General features: G+C 45.2%; 1 protein-coding gene across 1 annotated transcript in view; it reads left to right on the top strand.

Moving 5' to 3' along the window:
• The window catches only part of SLC1A3 (solute carrier family 1 member 3), a 78876-nt gene that overhangs the window by 49502 nt on the left and 6177 nt on the right, over positions 1 to 23197 (top strand). The window contains exons 4-8 of the mRNA XM_037129040.2: positions 12853 to 13057; positions 16010 to 16052; positions 18749 to 19041; positions 21407 to 21640; positions 22155 to 22349. Of these exons, the coding sequence (XP_036984935.1) occupies positions 12853 to 13057; positions 16010 to 16052; positions 18749 to 19041; positions 21407 to 21640; positions 22155 to 22349 (970 nt within the window). The remainder of the gene's footprint in view (positions 1 to 12852; positions 13058 to 16009; positions 16053 to 18748; positions 19042 to 21406; positions 21641 to 22154; positions 22350 to 23197) is intronic.

Genomic DNA, 23197 nt, shown 5'->3' with positions numbered 1-23197 from the left:
ATGAGGACGAGGGCAAAGGAAGCCTTAAAAGCAAAGACACAGAGACAGGAAAACTCAGCACGTCTAGGGAACATGGAGTGGTCTGGGCTGCCTGGAAGAACAGGGTTGACTGTAGTAGGAAATGAAGCTGAGAAGAGAGGGTGTGGACCAGAGTATGAGGTACTGACTGGTAGGCAGGGGAGGGATTATAGGTTGGTGAGCATCTGGAAATAATGATACATGAGGATCCTTTGGAGAAATGATGTGTGTTTAGTCTAGAAACAAGAAGACCAAGGTCCCTCTGGGAAATGTGGACCAGACTTACTCTGCATTCCTCCAGAACCAAAAACTATCACAGGGGAAAAGTGTTATAAAGAGTAAGATTTTGTTTTTTTCTAAGCATCATTTTTAAAAAAATCAAAGCTGCCCAGCAATGGAGAGCTAGCTTGGGCGATGGTGTCTTCATGGATGGGCCTAAGGGAAGTTTGAGACTGACACTCTGAAGGGCATGCAGGGAGGCAATGCTACAGCCTCGCCAAGGGACCTGGGCGTTCTAGGAAGTGCCCAAGGCCTTCCAATGTGTAGTTATCCGCAGTGGAGTTTTCCCTTCTTCTTTGTTAGGTCGTCAATTAGTATATCGACTTCTGAAGCTGGTACTTTATGACCCTTTCTCATATGACCTCATTGAACTTCATCTCAGTTCAATGAGATGTCAAACTAACTCCAGGGCAGGTGTCCCGGGCTTTGACCGTAGCCACTCATCACCATCGCTTGACTTACCAACACATGCACCATCCTTTTTTACTATGAGGTATGGCATTCTTTGAATATGACCACAGGTCTTTGGGAGAATTCTCCATTAGGTGAATCAAACACAAATCAACAGTTGATAAAGTCCAGTGCAAAGAAGCCTTAATTGGCAAAGGGTCTCCGTGGCTGTAGGTGCAGGGGGTTGCTCAGTGGGTTCCAGAAGCAGAAAGGCTTGAGTTTCAGTGCCAGCAATCCCAGTGGCTTGCTGTGTGATCCCGAGCAAATGATGTGACCTCCCTGTTTCCTAATCCGTAAGTGGGGATGACCCTTGTTAATCCTAACCTCGCAGGCTGTTGGGAGGATGACGTGGGATCACGCATTTAGCCTGCACCTGGCAGCACAGGGTCCAGGTTTACGTATCGAGTTCTCCCATTTTACAGTGGCCTTCCCAGGAGCCCTTCCAGGCTAAAAATATTTTTGCAAATGGAAACATCACCATCCTGACGTGGCGAATTTATATGTGCCAGACACTGTTCTGAGGCTTCACACGTTGAACTCATTTAATCCTCAGAACAACCCCATAAAGTAAACTCTGCTATTATCCCTCATGACGGAGAAACTGAGAGGTTACCTGTCTTGACCAGTCCAAGCTAATGAATGAGGGCGCCAGGATCCAAACCAAGCCAACTACAGAGGTTATTACAACTGTTTCCTCACAGTTTCAAATTTGGGAAACAAACCAATTTTCCAACTTTCTTCCCAAGTTCATTTCAAATACTCTGCTGTATAATTTCATCCAATTTTATTTGTTCAGGACCATTTCGCATTAATATGTTTTCAAGTCATACTTATTATGTTAAAACACAAGGGCCCTAATGATCATGTCTTTAGCCAGAGCATTAATAAAGGAGCATTTATTAAGGAGGTCCTTAATAAAAGCCGAATGATGCATGAATAAGTGAAAAAAATTTAAATGGTAGAAGCAGTTCGTATATAGCCGCTTGTAAAGGAAGCAAGTTATCCTGAACATAACTTCTCTACCATTGTGAAGGCTAAAAAAATAATACTAATAAAAACAATATTTTTTCTTCCACCTTCTATGTTCCTCTAGCTGAGTTAGTAATCAAGTTGACAGAGATGGATGGACACGAGAAAATCAAATCTTGACCCATGCACACGGGCAGTTCACATAAGCATGAAAATTCCAAAGACAGTGAGGCAGCACTAGGCGTGTAAGACCTTTTAGACAGAGGAGAAAAGGTGGGAACGAGGTATTTGATTTCAGAAGTACAAATGGATGGTTTACAGGTAGTTGAGGAAGAGGGGATTGTGCATGGCAGGAAAATTCTTGCTAGGTGCCTCGGAGACAGTGGGACTGGGGAAACTAGCCAACGGGCCCCTGCCCGACACCCTCCCCTCTGCCCTTCTGAAGTCAAATTAGACTCAGGTGGATATGGTAAGATTTCTTTTGTGGAGCAGGTTTTTCCATCTGAAACTCTTAGGCAGGATATGGGGGAGGACCAAAGGGTCTTTCTGCGTCTTGTTTCTCTTTTTTTATTTTTTTTATTTTTTATTTTTTGACTAGAAAGTTATTTAAAATAAATCCCTTTGATCTGTGGATAGATATTTGTACACGTTTTTTAAGTACAGTTTTCTTTTGTCAATTTCTCCCATCCCAACCCCCCTCCGCCCTGTCTCCCCACCTCCCTCCCATCCCCTTGTTTCTCTTAATAACCCACTAAAAATCAGTGTCCCGAAAGGCAGCTGTAGGTTCCCAGAACTTGAGTTTCCTTCACCACCTCCTGCCATTGTTTGTCTTCGAACGGTCATAGCCTTTTGTGTCGCTCATTTGAAATCAATGTCTTGCGCCCTGAGCCCCTTTACCTTATTTATAACCCCCACAATTCTCTTTAGGAATGATGTCCTTTCTCTCTCTCTCTCTCTCTCTCTCTCTCTCTCTCTTATCATTTGGTGTTACCAGATATTACTCCGAAGTACCCGCCTACTGGTAGTGTGTATTTCTCAGACACTGGTGGCTGCATCGTTCCCCACCCTATCCACAAATTCCAAGTTAACGAATAATTTTACCAATCCAGTCCATGCCTCAGCCTCAGCCTCAGCCTCAGCCTCAGGTCAACCAAACGCCATGTCTACACCCCTTCCTCGACACCCTCCGAGATCCCTGAGGTCTATTCAGAAAAAGTGAAGTTCGATGTTAGCGGCTGCCCGTAATTTTCTTTGGAGTAATTTTGGGAATTCCTAAATACCCCTTGAGAAAAACATCAAGAGACAAAACTGAGTCACATAGAAACTATGTACCCAAATGTTATGAGACTAAAGCAGAATATGCGGAAACAACCCCTTTCCGTAGAAGGAAAAGAGCCCTGAGCGTTCAGCCGCTGCCGGTGGAATATATCAGCGATCATTCCATTCTATTGTCGGGGCCAAAAATGCAGCTTTTCCTGTTCCAAGGAGAGCGAGTTCTCCTACTACAAGTGAGGCAGAGACTAGGGGAGCCAACCGTTTCCAGACTTTTCCACAGTCTTTTCTACTCGGTAAAGGGGGGCCGCATTGTTCGGGTCAGGTAGCTGGGCATAATCTCCCAGCCTGTGGGTGCGACTATTCCTTTGTAGATTAGATAAGAACAACTGATGAACTTTTAAAGACTGAGAAAACTAATCAGAACTGAAGGGGGGTGGGAGTGTTGGCCGCAGCCCCAGAAATATGCTGACTGAGATAAAAGCACCTACTGAACTTTTTCTCCTTCCTCGCTTCTCTGCTCTTGAGTCACCCTTTCTTTCTCTGTCCTTTCCTCCTGTCATTCTCTCAGCTCTCTTGTCACCACCATCTTCTCTTGCTCCTCTTGTCGACCCCAACTCTATCCCCAAAGACTTAATTTTGCACCCTTTCTTAACTAGCCAAAACGTGGACTTAAATTTTTTAATTTATTCTTTTATATAATATATAAGATTCTACATTCTGGACTTAATTTGGAAAATAGATGAGGCAAACACATTTTAGTCTCAATCATTTCTTTTTTTATATATAAGAAACATATCTTTTAAAAAATATCTTCATTTCAGTCTCAAGCAACAGCCTCAGCCTCACTCGGTCCATTGCAGAGCAGGCAGGTTGGGTCGTGGTTCTGGAGTCTGTGGTGGCGGGGCATCGGGGGTGGAGGCGGACTTCGGGTCCCGTGGCGCTCATGCCTCCTCCGGCCCCAGACACCTCTGCTGCTTCCCAGCCTCGTTTCAAGGCCTGGAGTCACACTCCTGCTTCAGCTGTTCTGGGAATGCGAACCAGGCTGCGCTGGTTTTTAACGTCCACTTGTTGCTTTCAGTTTCGATGAGCCTTTCCGTTCCTTTTCCTCTTGAGGGACAGACCTTCCATGGGAAGAAAGGGCACCCCTCGAGTCTGCCGTGTTCTGCAGTCAACTTGAGATGCCTTTTGATGGACTTTGAACAAGCCTGGCCCAGCGGTAGAACTGGGTCCCATTCCGCGTTCTGCCTGCCAGGACACGTGCTGTCTTCACCACCGTCTTCCTAAGCAGATCTCTCAGGGCCCAGCGAGTGAAGGTCTTGTCCAAGCAAGTAAGGGAGCCCTTTTGGAAACTGCAACCTACTCATCTAGTGGTTGGTCGTAAATCATGACTCTTAGCGGGGGGAAAAGGTAGAGGAGGTTGGAGCTCTGGCCCTCGAAGAATTTCTTCTCATTAAATCAAAGCACTTTGCTGTTCTCCTCACTCTCTCTTCTTACTGTGCATTGAAGTCACCTTACTGTCCCCATTGAGGTCACTGCTCCAGGTAGGTGCTGGGTGGTGGCCCACCGCATGTTTGTGTGTCTTTCCACAAGATACAGGTTTCTTTTCCCAGCCGAGCTTCACAGGTGTAACCATGAGTTGGTCGGATCGGCACTTTGCCCCCACTGCCCAAGCCACACTTGTCGGGGCTATTTTCCATGGTCCTGAGTTCCTCAGCCTTGGCGAGAGGACAGTGATGGCTTTGTGCGCGGCTGTTACAATGCGGTAACCAAAGAAAGGGTCTCGGTCTGGGGCTGTCAGCTGTTACTAATCACACTCCCCGGCTCCTCCTGGGTCCCGCTCGCCTCTGCCTCCTGCTCCGCTGAGCACACATAAAGAAGATGAATGACTCCCTGGTTCCTCTTCAGAAAAGCATATTGTGCAGCACATTCCAACACCGTGAGCAAAGGGCGGGCTAGTGGGAGGGGTGAATGGGTGTCTAAACCACACTCAGCGGGCCTTGCATGCTGCTGTGGGCCAGGGAGAACAGAATTTCGGAGCTGGCCCTTGAGAGAGTTTCCTGAGACCTTGCTGAGCGGAAGAGGAAGTCCCTGCAGTGGGCTGTCTGGCAGATCGCCATTCTGGAACCATTGCAGGGCTTGTTGGGCTTGTAATGAGGTCTGATGGGTGGGTAGGACTAGCGTAGAGAAAAGCAGAGCTCGACCACCCGGGACCTGGGCAGCTGGTTACCTAGGAGCAGCAGTCTGCACCGCAGAGTAAAGGAGAAGGGCCTTGGAAGCTCTTTGTCATTAGAGGCACCAGCACTTGACGTTGAACTTGAGTCTCCCCACTCTGCCTCCCTGTATGAAAGTTTATTTTCAAAGGACAACTGTAGCCAGGGGAAAAGGATTGGCTTGTCTGCTTAGTCCTACTCAACAGAGGATAAAAAGTGATTTATGTGATTTGTCTACCGTGAATACTGTTGTCTGCTTCACTGATATTTTTATTATAACTTCTATTTCAAAAGAGAATGGTTCCCCTTCACCTTTCTACCCTTCTTTTTAATAGTGAGCACTACAGCTCGAGGAAAAACTTTTGTTGACAAGTTTTCAGGGCCAGATGAAAAACTCAGTTCGCCCGACAAATAATGTGCCATCGTCGCCAGCAGTGAGTTTGTGCTGAGGCCTCCTGGTCATCCCCCTGCACTGCAACCCCGTCAAACGAGGCGGTGTGACCGGAGAATGAAACGTCAAGTTCCGGGAGTCTAGGAACAGGCACAAGGGGAAGGAAACTGTGGCCAGGGTGAAAATACGGGATTTAATTGACTGTGAATTCCACAGACTCGTTCCCTGCTCTCTGTGGAGATGGTTTAACTCTCTTCACTAAGAATCACTGATTATGGTAAAAGTCGTCTTTGCTCAAAATTCCAGGAAGCAAGCGTTTTCTGAAACATTTTGCCTCATTACAATGCATGAAAATACTGGTCATGCCCACTTAATTGATTTATGATTTGCATCACAAGCACTTGGTAGACCACACCCCTCCTTTCCATTCCCTTCTCTGTGCTTATTTTTTAATGTATTCACTCGTCCTTCTGTTAACATGTGGACAGATGGGACTATAACAATTACTCATACAGGCTCATCTGCAAGAGTGAACCAGGTTAGCAAAAGAGGGAAAATAGTATGGGAGTGGGAGAGGGAGAAGGCAGGGGGAGAGGGAGGGGTGCCCCTGGTGGCGGGAGCAGAGGTCTGCCAGCACCCTGCCCTCCTGACTGGCCCGGAGGCACCTGCTGAGAATGACCGCCCAGCTCTGCAGGTGAACTTCCAGTGATGCTGGGTCACTGTCTCCACCAGGTCTGTCTCTCATTCTTCAAGATTGCATGAACCTCACTATTTTGGATTAATTGGGGGAAGAGCAATTAAAATTGATGAGTCAGGCCGTCAGAGTATTTTGTAACAAAAGCAACATTAGAACTTGTAATTTATAACCTAATCTAAATGTTTTTGTTCTTCTAAGTGCGTGGCCTCTACCCAGCACAACAGCAATAATGGGGATGAGGATGACTGTCAACACATATCTTGGGGGTGCCTCGCTGCACAGGCATTTTCCTAGGCATAAGACTGCGTCGATAAATGGAACAGCTGGTTCTGCTCTCTTGGCACTCGACTTCTAGTAAAGAGAGGCATGTAACAGTCCTAGCTAGCATTTATCCGGGGCCAACTTTGTGCCAATTCCTGTAAGTTTTCCTAGGCGTACAATGGAGGTCTGATCAGCTCCTTGTCTGGGGGCAATGGAGGCTTAGAGAGTCAAATAACTCTTAGCAAGTAGCTTGCTTATTATTTGTCTGTTTAATTACTAATAACAGCTGACATTTGCTGAATGCTCACTATGTGCCAAACACTATGCTAAATGCTTTCTGTACGGAATATTTTTATGCAAGGAAAGCCCTGTGAGGAGCTTTCATTATTCTCCTTCTACAGATGAGGAAACTGAGGCTCCCAGAGCTTACACAAGACCAGAGACAGCAGCAGGGTCCAAGTATTCTGTCCTCGGAGCCTGAACTCACAGTCACTGTGCCATAATTTTTTTTTAAATGTGCTTCTAAAAGTGCATGAGGTTGGCCATGAGTAGTTTGAAACATTGCCTTTTAGATTAAGTTCAGAGATGATAACCTACTTATTAATTGTGATTAAAAACCGAAATGAAGTACAATCACGTCTTACCAACAATTTCTAACCTAACTTTTAAAGCTTTGCCTTCTGCTCCAGAACCCACACAGAGGGTTCCTTTCCCTCTGGGGAGAAGGGCACTTTCCTTTTTTTTTTTTTTTTTGCAGTCTAGTCTTAAGGAGTCCTGAGAAGATTTGTTAGTGAAAAGAACAACCCGGTGGAGCTATAGACAGAGATTCTATGTGACTTGCTTGTTTTGTGTTCTCTCCCAGCCCCTCACTCCCTGTCCACTGAGCTTTCTGCCCTCCTTCCCAAGGGCCCTGGGCGCATGTGCTCCAGCACTGGACAGCTGCTTTTCAATCTGTAAATATGAAGCATGTTGTAGTTTTAGAGTTTAACTTTATTTTCAGGAAAAAACACGTCTCCTTATATTCAAATGAATATGGTACATGTTAGAGCTCAGCCTTGATTTCCTTGTTATAAGCTTGCCGGTCCCGAAACTTTGGGAGGGCTGAGAACAGGACACTCTCATCAGAGGAGTGTTTGGGAAGCCCATTGTGGAGAAGGAATGTGTCTAAAATTATGTAAAAACTGAAACCAAACAATAGTTTTAAACCAGCCATTGCCATCCTTATTCTGTTTTTCCTGGTGCTGATCCAATGGCCCTGGACGAGCAATGGAACACCATGAGGATGAGGAGAACAACGGTTCATAACTCACGACTTCCTCATTAGAGTTCATGTTTCAAAACCAGAGACAGGAAGTACTGGGGGAAATGACACATTAATGTGTAGGACATAGGTTTTTAGCAGAGGGAGAATAAAATCCATTCAAGTAATAGAGCCTTGGGAACTTGACATTATCTATATACTATTCTTTAATACTTGGCTGCATACATATTTCATTTACTCAGGAAGCCATGCAAAAGATCATGCCAAAAGAAATCTGATTTAAACTATAGACTTACAGAGTTCCACTTACGTATTTATAAAACACTTCTTCCCCATCCCCACCCCTCAAAAAAACCATAAATTTGGTGTATGTTTGCTGTGCTAAACTGATTGCCAACTTCATAAATAATAAGGTAAGTGAATATTTACGCATTTGCATCAAGAAACTCTCTTCCTCTCTTTTTACAGTGACTGTTGCCTAAAATACCCAGATATTTGAAGCGAGTCTTCATTTTTTATATTCTGGAAAACATCTTGCTTGATCTCCTTTAGATGCGTAACTCATTGATGAACATGTACGAGGTTTGCAGAAATGATTGACTGATTGCTTTCTTGATGACTGGTTGTTGCTGGGCTGGTTTTTGGAAAGGAAAATAAGACGTGTGTGTCCACAGCCAGCAAGTATTCACAGCTCTCCACACTCCAAGCTCTGGGCTGCTTTCCTGGGACAGGGAGGAGTTTGATCTGATTGGCCAGTTCTCCAGTTAGTCCTTCTGGTGACCAGGGTTACTCACTTTCCCGCAAGGTAGGGAATGCTGAGGAATGTGTCACAGTTTTTCCACAGTTACCTCCTCCTGGAATTTTTCCTCCAGCCAGCTGGCTCATCTCAGCCTTGAACTCAAATGCAAGAAAGTTAAGAAAGCTAGCACGGAAAACAAGCAAAGGAAATGTGGGTAGCTCTGGCTTGTCCATAAAAAGAGAGGTATAGTAGAAGTATAGAGAGGTATAGTAGAAAGTGGGTTCAAATCCTGCTGTTGCCGTTTACTAGCCATGCAATACTAGGCTTCTCTGGCCTCTTGTATCTTCATCTTTAAAGTGGTATCGCCAGTATACAATATCCCGTTCTCATGAAATTAGATGAATATGCGCCATTGGTTGCAGGTAGAATTTGGTGAGTGAGTTAGTGAACCAGCATTAAAAATTCAACTCAAGATATGCAAAACAGCCCTGGCTGGTGTGGCTCAGTGGATTGAGCACTGGCCTGTGAACCAAAGGGTGGCTGGTTCGATTCCCAGTCATGGCACATACCTGGGTTACAGGCTAGGTCTCCAGTAGGGGGCACATGAGAGGCAACCACACATTGATATTTCTCTCCCTCTCTTTCTCCCTCCCTTCCCCTCTCTAAAATAAATAAATAAAATCTTTGAAAAAAAGATACGCGAAACATTGAAACATAGAAACATGTCACTGTAATTGGAGGACTAATGACAGCACTTGTAACAACTGTACAAGATAGACTTTCTTTGGGTTTCAAGCTGACAGATTATTTTCATGATAAAGATGTTAGAGTGTCTTCAATGGGGCTAGTTTAGCTAAGGCCAGATCAAAAGAAGCAAAGAAGACCCACGAAGGTCGTTACCTTTATGACTTGCTCTGGAATGCATTTCACACATTTAGGCGAACACTGGCTGCATGACGCACTCCGTAAACACCGACACCCCAGAAATCTCCTATCCCCCCGCCGCCTCGCGCCCTTTTCTTCCATGAATTCTCAAGTGACAATGCACAAAAAGCAAACTTTCCCCTTTTCAGACATGTAGGACATTTCCTGCACTAGTTCCCTTTTCTACAGTGACTGTGTACTTCTCTTTGTCCCCAGACACTCCGACCTTTGGTGTAGAGCTTTGTCCCCACTCTCACAGGGCTGGGGAAAGGAGGTGGTCCGTTAGTGGAAGGGAGAGGGGTAGTGACACACTACTCATGTTGGGTTTTGCCTTCTCCAGCTCTTCCTCCGCTCTCTCCTGTCACGGCCATTCTGCCTCAGGCCTGGTGTGTGGGCAGATTAGCCACATCTGCCCTGCAGTTGCCCTGAAGACAGTGTGTGGCCTTGTTTCTGGTGGTCCCTTTGGTTTTACAAGCCTGTCTCAGAGAAAAGGGGGATGGTCAGGGTTGGAAGGAGGGAGGAGGAAGACACTGGGGTACCAGGAACAGAGGTGGAGCAGCAGCCCCCGTTAGGGGAAGGACCTACATGGAGAATTGGTTAATGAAGATGTCTCCCCCACACACACCCCTCGAAACCGTAGCAGCTGCTGCTTTATTCTCTCTCAAAGGGAAAAAGCCAGTATGTCGAGGTTGGTGAGGCATCTCATTTGACTATTGGGTCTCTTTCTGGAGTCACTGCTAAAACAAATGTCTTGATAGTTGTCTTCAGCTCTTTTGGAGTTAGAAAGTAGGGAGAAATGACTTTCATGTTGGTTTTCATTTAAAAAATTAAACTAAACCCCTGTGGACTTGGTTTCTTAGAGATAATCACACTTTAGCTGTGGATTCTGGGATAACCCCACCCTCCACCCTTTGTAGGAGGGAGGGAGACTGGAGACTCCTCCTCTTTTCTTCCACGTTGGCTCCAGTGCTCTCTGATTAGCTGTAGGTCGGTAGTAGTGGGCAGGAGCAGCAGAGAAGAGCTGGAGGACGGAACAGCCCACACAGTAGAAAGCAAGAGGGAAGGAAAGCAGTGGGAGGAAGAACATCCCGCTGCCTGTACCCACTAGCAGAGCTACCCAGACCACCGTGCCCACATGGCTCCCCACCAAAGAGGGGTGGGCATCAGCGGTGACGGTCTCGGGGAACGATGGGGAAGAGAGGGCCTGTTCTAAAGGAAATCACTTCAGGCACAGGGAAGCCGAGATATGCTTGAGATGGGGTTCAGTCCTGAGGATGAAAATGGGGGTGGGACACTGGAAACAGATTAGCTCGTTTTTAATGGTGACGTGTTGAAGTGGTGCCATCCCCACAAAGGATACTTGTCCCTCAGCTTCAGGAAGCCTAAGGCAAGGCTAAAGGAAGCTAAGTTCACACGTTAAAGCCAGGCTTGGCCTCCTGGTTTGTAGGAGATGCAGTCATTTTTGTGGGGGGAAGGGGGTGCAGAAAGTACACCAAGCTTAGTCACACAAGACCTGGGTTCAAGCTCCCGCTCCGTTTTCTCCGGTGTTGACTGAGGCAGGGCTGTCCAGCCACTGCGTGCAGCCCAGGACGGCTGTGAGTGTGGCCCAGTACAGAATCCTAAATTTACCCAAAACATTGTGAGATGTTTTTATAATTACGTGATGCAGTGTATTTAATGTGTGGCCAAGACAACTCTTCTTCTTCCAGTGTGGCCCAGAGACATCAAAATGTGGGACACCCCTGCCTTGGAGTGTTACTTCGTTGTTTTTTAATCTGCCTTTTAGGGGGTTGTGGTTAAAAGAACGTATCAGGTACTAAGTGGTGCTTCATATGAAAATTAAAATGATATGATTCAAATACAAATGAAATGATAAACTGAAGATCATGGCTTCAATTTCCACATAAGCTCACTACTATTGTATTAAGATTTGGGGGGCAAATCCAGCCAGCTGTCTGGCAGTCATAGACACTGTTTTTTTCAGTACTTTACCTTCCTCTGAATATTTCAGCAGGAACAAGGTCACAGCCTGAACATTCAACCATTATCAGAATCTGATACTGATCCTTGAAATAAAATACAAACTTTTAATATATTTCTAGAAACACAATTCTGAATAGTAAAGAAAGTAGTAAAATTAACTACTTTCTCCTATGATTGGATTTTACCATTTTAGAGGGAAGAGAGAAAAGGAACTAAGAACAAGCTAATGAAACAGAAAAGCCCATAATCTTATCTTTTGAGATGTTTGTGCCCTTTACATTTTTTCCACTCAGAGGCACTGAGATAAGTTCTGTTTGCTAGAACAGTTAGGAAAATCTTAAAAGTCATACCTCCTAAGATAACTTGCCTGAGGTAAACTCTGAAAATGAGGAGGAGGAAAATGTTTAACACAAGAGGAGGTTCTCCAGGCCTAGGGAATAAGGTGGTGGAAGGCAGGGACGAGAAGGAGAAGCACCCCATCCAAATAATTCTTTAGAAAAAGCTTTGATTAAGTGAGATTAAATGAAACAGCAGAGAAGCTATTTGAGAACTTTGGCCCTTGTAACCCAATGTCTGCCTGAAATACAAAGTGAAGATAAATCAGTAGGTAATGGGAATAATTGCTTACATTTTACAAAATAAAAAAAAAAGGACTCTGCACCCTGGCTGCTGTGGCTCAGTGGATTGAGCACTGACCTGCAAACCAAAAGGTTGCTGCTTGGATTCCCGGGCAGGGCACATGCCTGGGTTGTGGGCCAGGTTCCCAGTTGGGAGCGTGCGAGAGTCAGCTGATTGATGTGTCTCTCACACATCAGTGTTCCCCTTTCTCCCTCCCTTCCTCTCTCTAAAAATAAATAAAATCTTTAAAAAAAGGGCTCTCCGGTACATTTATAAAATCCTAACTGTTGTAAAAGAATGTAAGGGCAGTTCATCTGTATGAGTCGCCACAGTGCTTGGATTTGAGCAATGCTTAGATTATCCTGCCAGAAAGCTTTTTAAGTGCTTCTCTCTTTGTCCACAGACACACACACAACACACTACTCTTCACATTCATAGCTCCCCCAACTAGTAGTAATCTGGGAAAGAACTTGATTGCCCTTTCAAATCATTAGGGAGACACGTGAAATCCATTCTTGAGGCAGAACACAGGTGCTGTGTGTCTGCAAATGCCACTGATGCAGGGCCTTTCTGTGGCTTTTCCCTTTCACCTTGCGTGATGCTCTGACTACATTTGCTGCCCGGTTCTCATAATCCTGTGGACCTTGTGTGTAAAATCCTGTGGCCAGGTGGGCTGTGGGTAGGGAAGTGTAGGGGCAAATATGGTTCCCATCACCTTCCACTGGAGAATTCCCTGGACTGACTTCCTGAAAATGTCCTTCTGTTTGCCTTCCCCAGGAATGGCGGCTCTAGATAGTAAGGCATCAGGGAAGATGGGCATGCGAGCTGTAGTCTATTACATGACTACGACCATCATTGCCGTGGTGATCGGCATAATCATTGTCATCATCATCCATCCTGGGAAGGGCACAAAGGAAAACATGCACAGAGAAGGCAAAATTGTACAAGTGACAGCTGCAGATGCCTTCCTGGACTTGATCAGGTACGTCCTTGCAAGCCCATCCCTCTGGGTATATTTTGACCACCCAGCCCTTCTGATTTGGGGGAGCTAATCGAATCCTGGGGATGGTGTCCAGTCTGAACCAGCTTTGCTGGGCTTGAAATGAGGGTCTCAACTTTACTTCATCCTAACAGAAATGAAAACAAAGATCCATTCTTTGCTCTTATGTGAAAGTGGTAAGAAGACCAAGGAGTGGATATGAATGAGTTTTGAGAGCTCTGCTTCTAGGATTCAGCAACTGATCACTCAGTTTTCATCTCAGCTGTGCAACTCACCTTGGAACAGTTACAATCCTTCACTCACTTTTCTCAAGTCTTGCTCTTTAAGGCTAGTTTTCACTCTAGTGCAACCTGTTCGTTAGACTCCTCTAATTTAGAACTTGTGATCTGAATCAGATTCAGTTGTAAACAACAATTTCTTTCCAAAAGGGACTTTACGATCATCTGTTCATACCTGTTTTAAGGTCTTTTTTTGTTTTGGTACTATTCATGAAGATAGAAGTTGGCAGATCAGTAATAAAAGATTAAAGGATGGTTTCTTTAGCATTGTTTTATGTACAAACCATATGCTGATTACAACTGAGTCTTATCTAATATTGAAACAGGCTTTATAATAGAGTTAATCTTACACAGAACTATGACATAAGCCAAAGTTGGATCTGGAACCTTCCTGCTTGCTCTCTCCACTCTTGCATCAGTCAGGTCCTGGCAGGAGGCATACTGCATTTTTAAAAAGATCTTTGAAAAGGGCTTGCAACAGTGCAAGGAGGATTAAGGGAACCTGCAAGGGCTAGCGAGGTACCAGAGGACCAGCAGCGATAGGAAGCTATTTCATTACCACTCCTAGCTCCGAGGGGTAAAAGCATGAGCTGCCACTGGTACTCAGGAAGAGCTGTGGCCTTGGGAGAAGACCCTGAGGAGAGAGGCCAGGGCTGTAGTTTGGAGGGAATGAAGGAGCAGCTGCTCCACCTGTCAGAGAGAGAGCTGGGCGGGTATGAACATCACTTCTCTCTTTCCTATCCTGTGATTTTTCAGAGCATCCCACTATACAAACCCAACAGGAAGCCATATGGCAAGAGAACCCACAGGCTGCAGGCCAAGGGGTCAGCCCCCCCAGGACACAGAGAGAGTGAAGAGTGGATCTAGAAGGGCAAATGGAATATATCCCTGCACAGGCTCGAGATTCCCCACCTGCTTAGCATCCCCCGCCCACAGCGTAGCCCCACCCAGCGTGTCGTCCCCAAACCCAGCCCTTTCCTCACATCCTTACAACCTACTTGCAAAGTGGCTGGTTTGCCAATCCTACACACCAACCCTAAAGGAATCCTCACTGATCATCTGAAAGAAACTCCTTCTAGGGACTTGATTTCACGTAGATTCAAGAGAGGTTTGAGGAATAAAGGGTCTCTTTGACTACACCTCTCAGTTCCTCCCACAGGTGACTTTGTACCACCTGTATGTAAGCTCAACCCAGCCCCACAAAGCCTCCTCTTGAAAGCCTTGTTCAGGGAGTCAAACGCAATGACCCGAAGGTAACAAGCTACCCTATAAAATTCCATATCAAGTTGTCACCCAGTATGTTTTTATTTAGTTCGTACAGTTCATTAAGGATTCTCACCATTTTTCATAACTTTATTTATCCTCAGATAGTTTGAATTGGAAGTATTTTTTCCTTCTTATTGAATTTATTGGGGGCTGACACTGGTTTACAAAGTGTTCGGGTTTCAGGTGCACGATTCCCCAGCACATCATCTGTACCCTGTGTTGTGTATCCACCAAACCAAGTCAGATCTCCTTCTAGAAGTTTTTTGTTACATTCTCTTTCTGTATCATTTCTACTCCTTGTTTGAAGAATTGGGATCTTGTCGTTCGCGTCTAGATGATCCTTCTGCCCTTCCTTGTCCCAGTGGCAACTATATGACTAACCTGTGCCCACCCAATCACTTGGCTTAAGCATCTATCCTGAGATCTCCAGAACTCACATTTCTGTTGAGGTTTATAGGAACAGATCCATAGAGTGTGGGTGGGAGGAAAAAGGAAACAAGATGGTCTAGGCAGTAGGAAGAAAGGGACAAGAATTTACAGCCCTTGAGTGTGACTTTGACAGCATGCAACTGCTAGTTTCAGGCTCTGCAACTGCCAGGGTCATGTCTCCTTGTCCCCACAGTCTTCGATCTTGGAGCACTTATGCAAGTTTAATCCAATTTCCTCTTTAACAGGTGAGTCAGCTGAGACCTAAATGGGTGCCATGATTTGGCCAAAGTTATGCATCTGGTTAGAGACTCCCCAGCTACAGTGTTGCTCCTTATCTCTCCCCACCATAAACTCAAACACTGCTCTGAGGAAGTCACAGATCTTGCTACACAGGACTCAAGGTCAAATTTTGTGGTCCTTCTTCCCAGCAGTCAACAGAGGAGCCTCAGAAGCTCCAGTAGTACATTGTCACTGTCCCATCCCCCAGCGGACCTTTAGGAGGACTTTTCTGTGAATGAAATTCCATACTGCAACCGTGACTTTTAATTCAGAATGCCATATCTGGTCCCTAGACGTATGGCACAATACCAAAGTGACCATTATGGAATAATACTGCAATTAACCAGAGTGCTTCTGGCAAAAGATAGTTCCATTTTTACTTTGATTTTTCTAAGGAACAAGGTTTTAATGACAATGTCTGGACAAAGAATCCCATTCTCTGACAAGAAAACAAATGAGTTGAATTTGGGATTTCCCTGAAAAATATGAATTACATGGACCACAGTTAGGAATGGCCATATGTCCCATTTTAAGTTATAAAATCCACAAAAAACCTTTCTCATTTTTCTGTTTGCTGCTTAGTTCAATGCAGTCTTTACCATAAGCACAATGAAAAAGTGTTTAAGGAGATAACATATTATTTGGGAAATTTTTTTATAAGTAACTATCATTTTCTTTGCAGGAATATGTTCCCTCCAAATCTGGTGGAAGCCTGCTTTAAACAGGTAAACACTCCATAGCTACCAATTTACCTTAGTAATTCTTCTTTGGTGTCCAACAGAAGGTCCAACTGAGTGGAACCCTTTTTTGTATTTTTTTTTCCATTTCTCTGTAATAAGAAGCACTTCTCAACCAGAAGGGAAAGTATTAGGTTTTCTAATGAATTTAGAAGGGAGGAGTGGGTCTTACTGAAGGCCTGTTAGTTGCCAAACGCTGCATGTCTTACATACAAATAGCTTCTCGAATTTTTGTTGATTTGTAAGAAGCCAGATCAGGAGACTTCCTCTCTCTCCCCGCCCCCACACCCACCGTTGCGTTGATGCAAAAACATCAGCGGGCCATTATTTAAAAGTGCGTTCTAAAGGGGTAACTATATCAAAAAGCAAAGGCATCTTCGTGTGTTGAACGCCAGCGGTGTGCCAAACACTGACATCATATTCAGTCCCTCACATGAGTGTGACGGGTGTCACTGTCTTCCCTTCACTGATGAGGCAACTCATCCGTGATACCTCAGAGGGACCGTGCATGTAACGGGCACGAGATCTCCCTAGGAGTAACCGGCAGACCCAGATTCAAATCCATTCCTGACTCCAAATTCCTGCTCCAACAGTCTGCTTCCAGAAAGGGGTACCCATGGTGATGAGACCCCTGCCAAGAGACTATAGTGAGATCCAGGTCCTCTGAGCCCCCCATATATCCAAGCACCTCGTGGCTCTCTGTGTTGTGGATGCAAATATATTTTGCTATTAGAGGATAACATTGGTAAAGTCCGTTCTGATGTCACTTGAATAAAAAAAAAGCTTTCTTGCCCAGATATTACAAGGAAATAATTAGACTTCCTGGGTTCAATAGTAACTCCCCAACATTTTTCTAGATGATGTCATTTCACCCTTCTTTTAATTCCCTAACCTTCCTGCTTAGGATGTGTGGAGCAAACAAGACCACCCCCGACCTCATGGAAGACCAAGTGTTAACACATATAAGCCGCCATTTGTTTGTTCCCACGTTTTTAACATTTTATTGACCACTTTTGATAGGTAATACATGCACACACTGCAAAATTTGAACACAGCAGACCCCAACCATTCTGGCACCAGGGAATTTCGTGGAAGACTATTTTTCCATGGGGAGTGGGGTGGGGGAGGGGGATGGCTTGGGGGATGATTCAAGTGCATTACACTCAAGCTCGTCCTCTGCTCTGCAGTCCGGTTCCTAACAGGCCTGGACCGGTACAGATCCAAGGCCCGGAGTTTGGAGACTCCTGTTCTAACAGAATCCTTTCTTTATTTAAAAAAAAAAAAAAGCCTAAGAGGCCAAAACCTAACTTTTTAATTCAAAAACAACTGTAACCACAAATAATAAACCCTTTTCAGTCTGACCAGCCAACCCCAGCACCATGGGGCTAGCTATTCCAGTCAGCCAGCTGGCTCTGGGTGACACTGAAGTGCTGATTTCCAGCAGCACTGGGGGAAGTACAGACTCATACAGATTCCTTGTGTTTGGTTTTGGGTGGCAGTTACAGGATTTTGAAGGGGAAGCAAATGGACCTTCCCAGATCTATTTGTCTTAGATCAGAAATCACAAGCAGCTGCAATTTCTGTGCAGGCTATAAACTGTGTCTAAGGAAACACAGTTGGCGGCAGAGGAAATGCTAATCAAGGTTGAAAATTGACCCAAGACAATCCATAAATACATAAACACTTTAATGGAATAGAGATTTGAGAGTTGACCAGAATAGTAAACAACAAGGGGCCAGTTTCTTTGTTACTTGAAATTACCAGCAGTACCACTGACTGTTCGGGGCTATGCCCTTGGTATTGATAGCTGGCCATGTCCATGTTCGGGAGTAATCTGTTTCCTATTGGACAACAAAGTCTCCCATTTATCCTCGGTGAAGAAATGGCCCAGCACTGCATGTACAGCTGTGCTTTCGTCCCCTACTCTCCAGATCCGGTCAGGGTCCGTGTATTACTGTCTCTGATGCTTTACAATCAGCATGGAGGCCAGGGGTTCTACTTGCATTAAAATCATAGAGGGATGGGTTTGATTGTTTTATTTTGCCTCAGTAATATACTCCTGTCTGGGACATCTCCATAGAATCTATGGGAAAAGGCCGTCTCTTGAATGAGAACAGAAACGCCGCGATGGACTTGAGAAGCGGGCGGTCAGCTGTCGATCAACTATTAATCAAGCCCCTCTTCTTAAGAACTAATACTATTGGGAATGCCTTAAAGACCATTGTCCGGAGAGTTAACATTTTTAATATCCACTGAAATTTCCAGCTAAGTCTATTCCCTGAAGGGCTTTGTTATTGAGTACTACTAGCCAGCATCAGTGTGGTACTTGAACGTTTAAAGTCCATTGCACTCATTTTATTAGGGTTCCAGAGCAAAGCAAAAGCACCTGTGTGTGTGCAGTCAAGCATCTTCAACCAGATGTGGCATTCTTACTGTGATTTGTTATATATATGTGAGTGAGTGTGTGTATGTGTGTGCGCTTAGGAAGTCATAAGGTTTGTCACAGATTAGATGGTAGGTAGGTAATAGATAGATAGATACATAGATAGATAGATAGATGATACTTTTATAACACTATTATTTGAATGAAGAGTAATGTATATCACAGAAAATTTGGACAACAGAAAAGTACAAAGAAGGAAAAAATATTACTTGTAATCCACATTGTGCCTTTTCTATTTAAGTTTAAAACCAACTATGAGAAGAGAAGCATTAAGGCGCCCGCCCAGCCCAACGACACGCTCGTGGGTGCCGTGATGAACAACGTGTCCGAGGCCATGCAGACGCTCTCGCGGATCACGGAGGAGATGGTCCCAGTCCCAGGGTCAGTGAATGGGGTCAATGCCCTGGGCCTCGTCGTCTTCTCGATGTGCTTCGGCTTGGTGATTGGAAACATGAAGGAGCAGGGACAGGCCCTGAAAGACTTCTTTGATTCTCTCAATGAAGCCATCATGAGACTGGTAGCGGTGATAATGTGGTATGTATTTCCGTTTGCCATATGTGTGGTATACCAGGTGCTTGTTACCATCGACCTGTGTTCTGTTCTGAGGAAGATGCCCCGGGCAGTGAGGCCTGTTGCAAGGATCTCCTTCTGGTAAGCACAGGAAAATGAATGACTCTCTGGGCTGACAGTGGTCTCAAACCTACCTGCACACCTCTCTCAATAAATTTGCTTCCTGGGTTTCGAAAGGCGTCAATTCTTTTACCTCTGTGCTGATGGGATCCTATCCCTCATTCCTCCATTTCATATCTATTTAGTTTTTTATTTAAGGCATATTCATCAAGTGTCTACTATACACCCAGCATATAATGCCAGGCTCTATGGATACAGCAATGAAGACAACATGGAAGATGTCCTGGATCTTACATCCTTTTAAGGGAAACAAAATAAACAAAAAACCCAATCAACTATATGGTTTAGTCACAAGTGCAGTGGAAAAAGTAAAACAGCAGGTGTGATGTGATGTGATGTGACATGATGTGACGTGATAAAAAGTGACTGGGGAGGAGGCACAAAATTTGCCTTGAAAAAGCCTCTGAGGAGGTAACCTTTTCTGCTAAGGCCTGAAAGACCAGGAGCAGCTGGCCATACAACATATGGGAGAAGAGCGCTCTGAGTAGCAGGAGAAACAAATGCAAGGGCCCTGGACCACCAGAAAGACTGCGCTTGCCCTCCCCTGTCTGAACCCTAAGAAAGAGATCCAGTGTGGTTCTGTGGCGTGCCTGAAGCCCTCCAGGGAAGCCATAGAGAATGCCAGGCTACAGCTTAGGATAAAGTTCCTTCAGATAAAGTCAAGAGCAGGAGACACAGGGAAGACTCAATCCAAAGAGAGGCATTGACCTTGGAAAGTAAATTCCCTGCAGTAGGGGGAGAGCCCTTTCGCTTGGTTAGCCTTCATTTCCAATCCAGACCCATTCCAGGCACCTGGGGCAGGAAGTCATCCATTTCTAAGAAAAATGCTCAGCAACATGGTTCAAAATATTCTTTGTCTTTATTGCCACCAAAGCCCAGAGAAGTTCGTTTTTCAGAAGTCTGTACAAAACAGATACGAAAAGTTGGGCATGAAGACGGATCAAAATATAGTCTCCGCAGGAGCCCCCAAGCGGAATCCTGGGGACCCTCCTTTGAACTCTCAACAGGGCTGAAAGTGGACATTTATCTTCATGGTATTAAACTGCCTGCACCTTTCACCTCTTTCATGAAAGAAGCCCATTCAAGGTTTGCTGAATGAGCCTCACATGCAGCATTTCTAGCTGTACTTTTTGCCTGCACATTCAACATTGAATTATTACATTTCTGCAAACAGGTATTCTTATAATTTCCTGGCTCGTGTTTTTAAAGGACTTTTTAAAAGCAGCATTGTATTTTTCTATTTGAAATAAATCCTCCACAGTTTCCAGCAGACCAGGGCAACGGCCTCTCTGGTTTTGGGAATGTGAGTTTGGATGTCGTTGGCTGCACATGCCAGGCAGGGAGTTGAATGCTGGGCAGTGGGGCATTTAACCAACAGGGTTGTCTCAGCATGCACAAGTCATTTCGTGTCTCAGTCCTTCATTTTTGCCGAGTCTGCAGGGGAAAGATCACTAATGGCAGTAACAGCCTGTGGGTAATGATGAGTTAATTAGAACACCTGTAACCTGACTGTATTAGTACATACATGCACGTTATTAATTTTAATGGCTCTGAGTTTATTTTATGGTTGCCTTCTATTTATGGCAAACGGTACTAGTTTTCCACTTGCACTGTAACAAATTTCCTCTTAGGAGAAATTTACTTAAATGAAAGAGTTGATTTGAAGACTGCTATTAGGTCACATTGTAAGTCATGTGTAACATGGGGAAAAATGAAAGTGGTGCTTGAACAAGAGAGCGGACTGCAGATCTAAAGCACTGACATCGCATTGACTTGGGCGTCAAGCTCTGATGTGGGGAAGGTCGTTTTGGTGGATTCCGGCGGCTCGGAGCCCTTGGCAGGGCAGCAGGAGGCAGGGCTGTGGGTGGCATCTGAGGTCCAGAAACAGGACCCAGGGGTAGTAAGAGCCGTCTAGAAAAACAGAGGTGGGTGACCAAACCTCCACACCTGTCTTTTCTCACCGGTTTAGGGGGAAACAAATGTGACCTAAAGAAAGGCTGTGTGGAAAGAAAACCTGATTCTGCAGTATTTATATCTAAGTTTCTATTTAAAAATAGAAAAGAAAGAAGTTCCCAAGTCCTAACAGTATCCTGGGCAGGAAAGTTTGGAAATCAGCTGTTTGCCTTGTTCTCACCACGGGGTAACTTCTGCAGGTAGAAGAGCTTGTGGCAAGTAGACATCCCACCGTGCCTGTGTTGCTTCCACGCAGGTACGCCCCCCTGGGCATCCTCTTCCTGATTGCAGGGAAGATTGTCGAGATGGAAGACATGGGCGTGATTGGAGGCCAGCTGGCCATGTACACCTTGACGGTCATCGTGGGCTTACTCATTCACGCCGTCATCGTCCTGCCCCTCCTGTATTTCTTTGTAACTCGGAAAAACCCCTGGGTGTTCATAGGAGGGCTGCTGCAAGCGCTTATCACAGCTCTAGGAACCTCCTCCAGGTACGTGTCTGTGCGGCTTACTCCGATCCACAAGATGTGACTCAAACATGACTTTGAACCAGAGCCCTCAGGTTCAGAATAACAAGACATGTTGGTGGGGGGAGGGGAAACTTAAACTTCCAGGTGTGAGAGTTGCCTTTGGCACCTCCGATGCTAATCAGACTTGTTGGGGAGTCAAGGAACGCCTGGTTATATGCAGAGTGGGAATCAACTCTCCTTCCCTGCACGCCATCCTCTCCCTCTTCCAGCTGACATTTGCCTGAGGGACAGACGGCAGTCACTGGGCACTGGCTGTTGTGACGGGGAAATAACGATGAGGGGTGCTTCACAGAGGAACCCAGAAGCAGGGGCAGTGCCAGATGACCCAGGGAGGGGCCCACATGCTTTCCTGCTCCTTATGTGCTGACTCAGTTCCCTCTAAAGGCAGGAACTCTCTGTGCAAACCACCAAGCACGCAGGCACGGTCGGCACTGTCGGGACGGTCAGCTGACATGCCCTGTGTTCCTGTCCTCAGTTCTGCCACCCTGCCCATCACCTTCAAGTGCCTGGAAGAGAACAATGGCGTGGACAAACGTGTCACCAGATTCGTGCTCCCGGTCGGGGCCACCATTAACATGGATGGGACCGCCCTCTACGAGGCTTTGGCTGCCATTTTCATCGCTCAAGTTAACAACTTTGAGCTGAACTTTGGACAGATTATTACAATCAGGTATAAGGGAAGTCCTGCACAATATTCTCTTAAGAATCACTGTAAACGATGAGATGGTGATCAGGGATTTGGGGAAGAAAGTGGTGAGGAAGGGCTCATACATAATTCGGAGGTTGGGGTTTGTGGGAATGGTTTGATTTTTTGATATTTAGATTTTTATTTTTTAATTATAGATGTGCACATTAATTAATAATGAAATTCCAATAATATAGAAACCATAAGGTGAACAGTGAAACTTGCCTGCCGCCACCTCTCCCCATCCTTCCACAGGTGATCCCTGATGATGTTTGGGGTAGAAAGACCTTGTCTTGTACATAAACACACACACACCTTTACCTGTGATTCATGGAATCATACCATCCATAGTGAGTGCCAGTTGATTGACTTACTTAGCAGTATATCACCCATGAATACATCTAGCTCTTTCTCTTTGAAGAAATACAGGGAAATAGAAATGTCTTTCTGTAGAATATATGGTATGGCTATTTCTCTTCTTAAAAAATGTTAGTTTATCCTTGAATTTTAAAAGGCATTAAAATATGTTAGCTTTTATTGGCAATATTAGAAAATAAAGCTATATTTGAAAAACTAGGTTAATGTGTTCTTCTGGGTTAAGTTTTAAGCGGTATAAAGTAGATGACAGGCCACGCTGACCAGAGAGGTTGAGAAGTTGATTTCTGCGGACTCTTTTTTTAGCTGTTACATTTGAGGTGTCTAGTGAAAGGTGGTTCCCCCCACACCTTCCCTTAGTCACCTAGTGTCCCTCAGAGGCAGCCACCACTGCCTGCTGGTTTCCTGAGAATTCACAGGGCCCGCCCGCCTCCAGGCGCATGTGTGGGCAGCGTCCC

Source organism: Artibeus jamaicensis, unplaced genomic scaffold (genome assembly GCF_021234435.1).
Source record: "Artibeus jamaicensis isolate MK-2021 breed Jamaican fruit bat unplaced genomic scaffold, CSHL_Jam_final scaffold_369, whole genome shotgun sequence".
In the NCBI taxonomy this organism is placed as follows: domain Eukaryota; kingdom Metazoa; phylum Chordata; class Mammalia; order Chiroptera; family Phyllostomidae; genus Artibeus; species Artibeus jamaicensis.
Note: the sequence above shows the minus strand (reverse complement) of the source record. Positions and strands in the feature narration are given on the sequence as shown.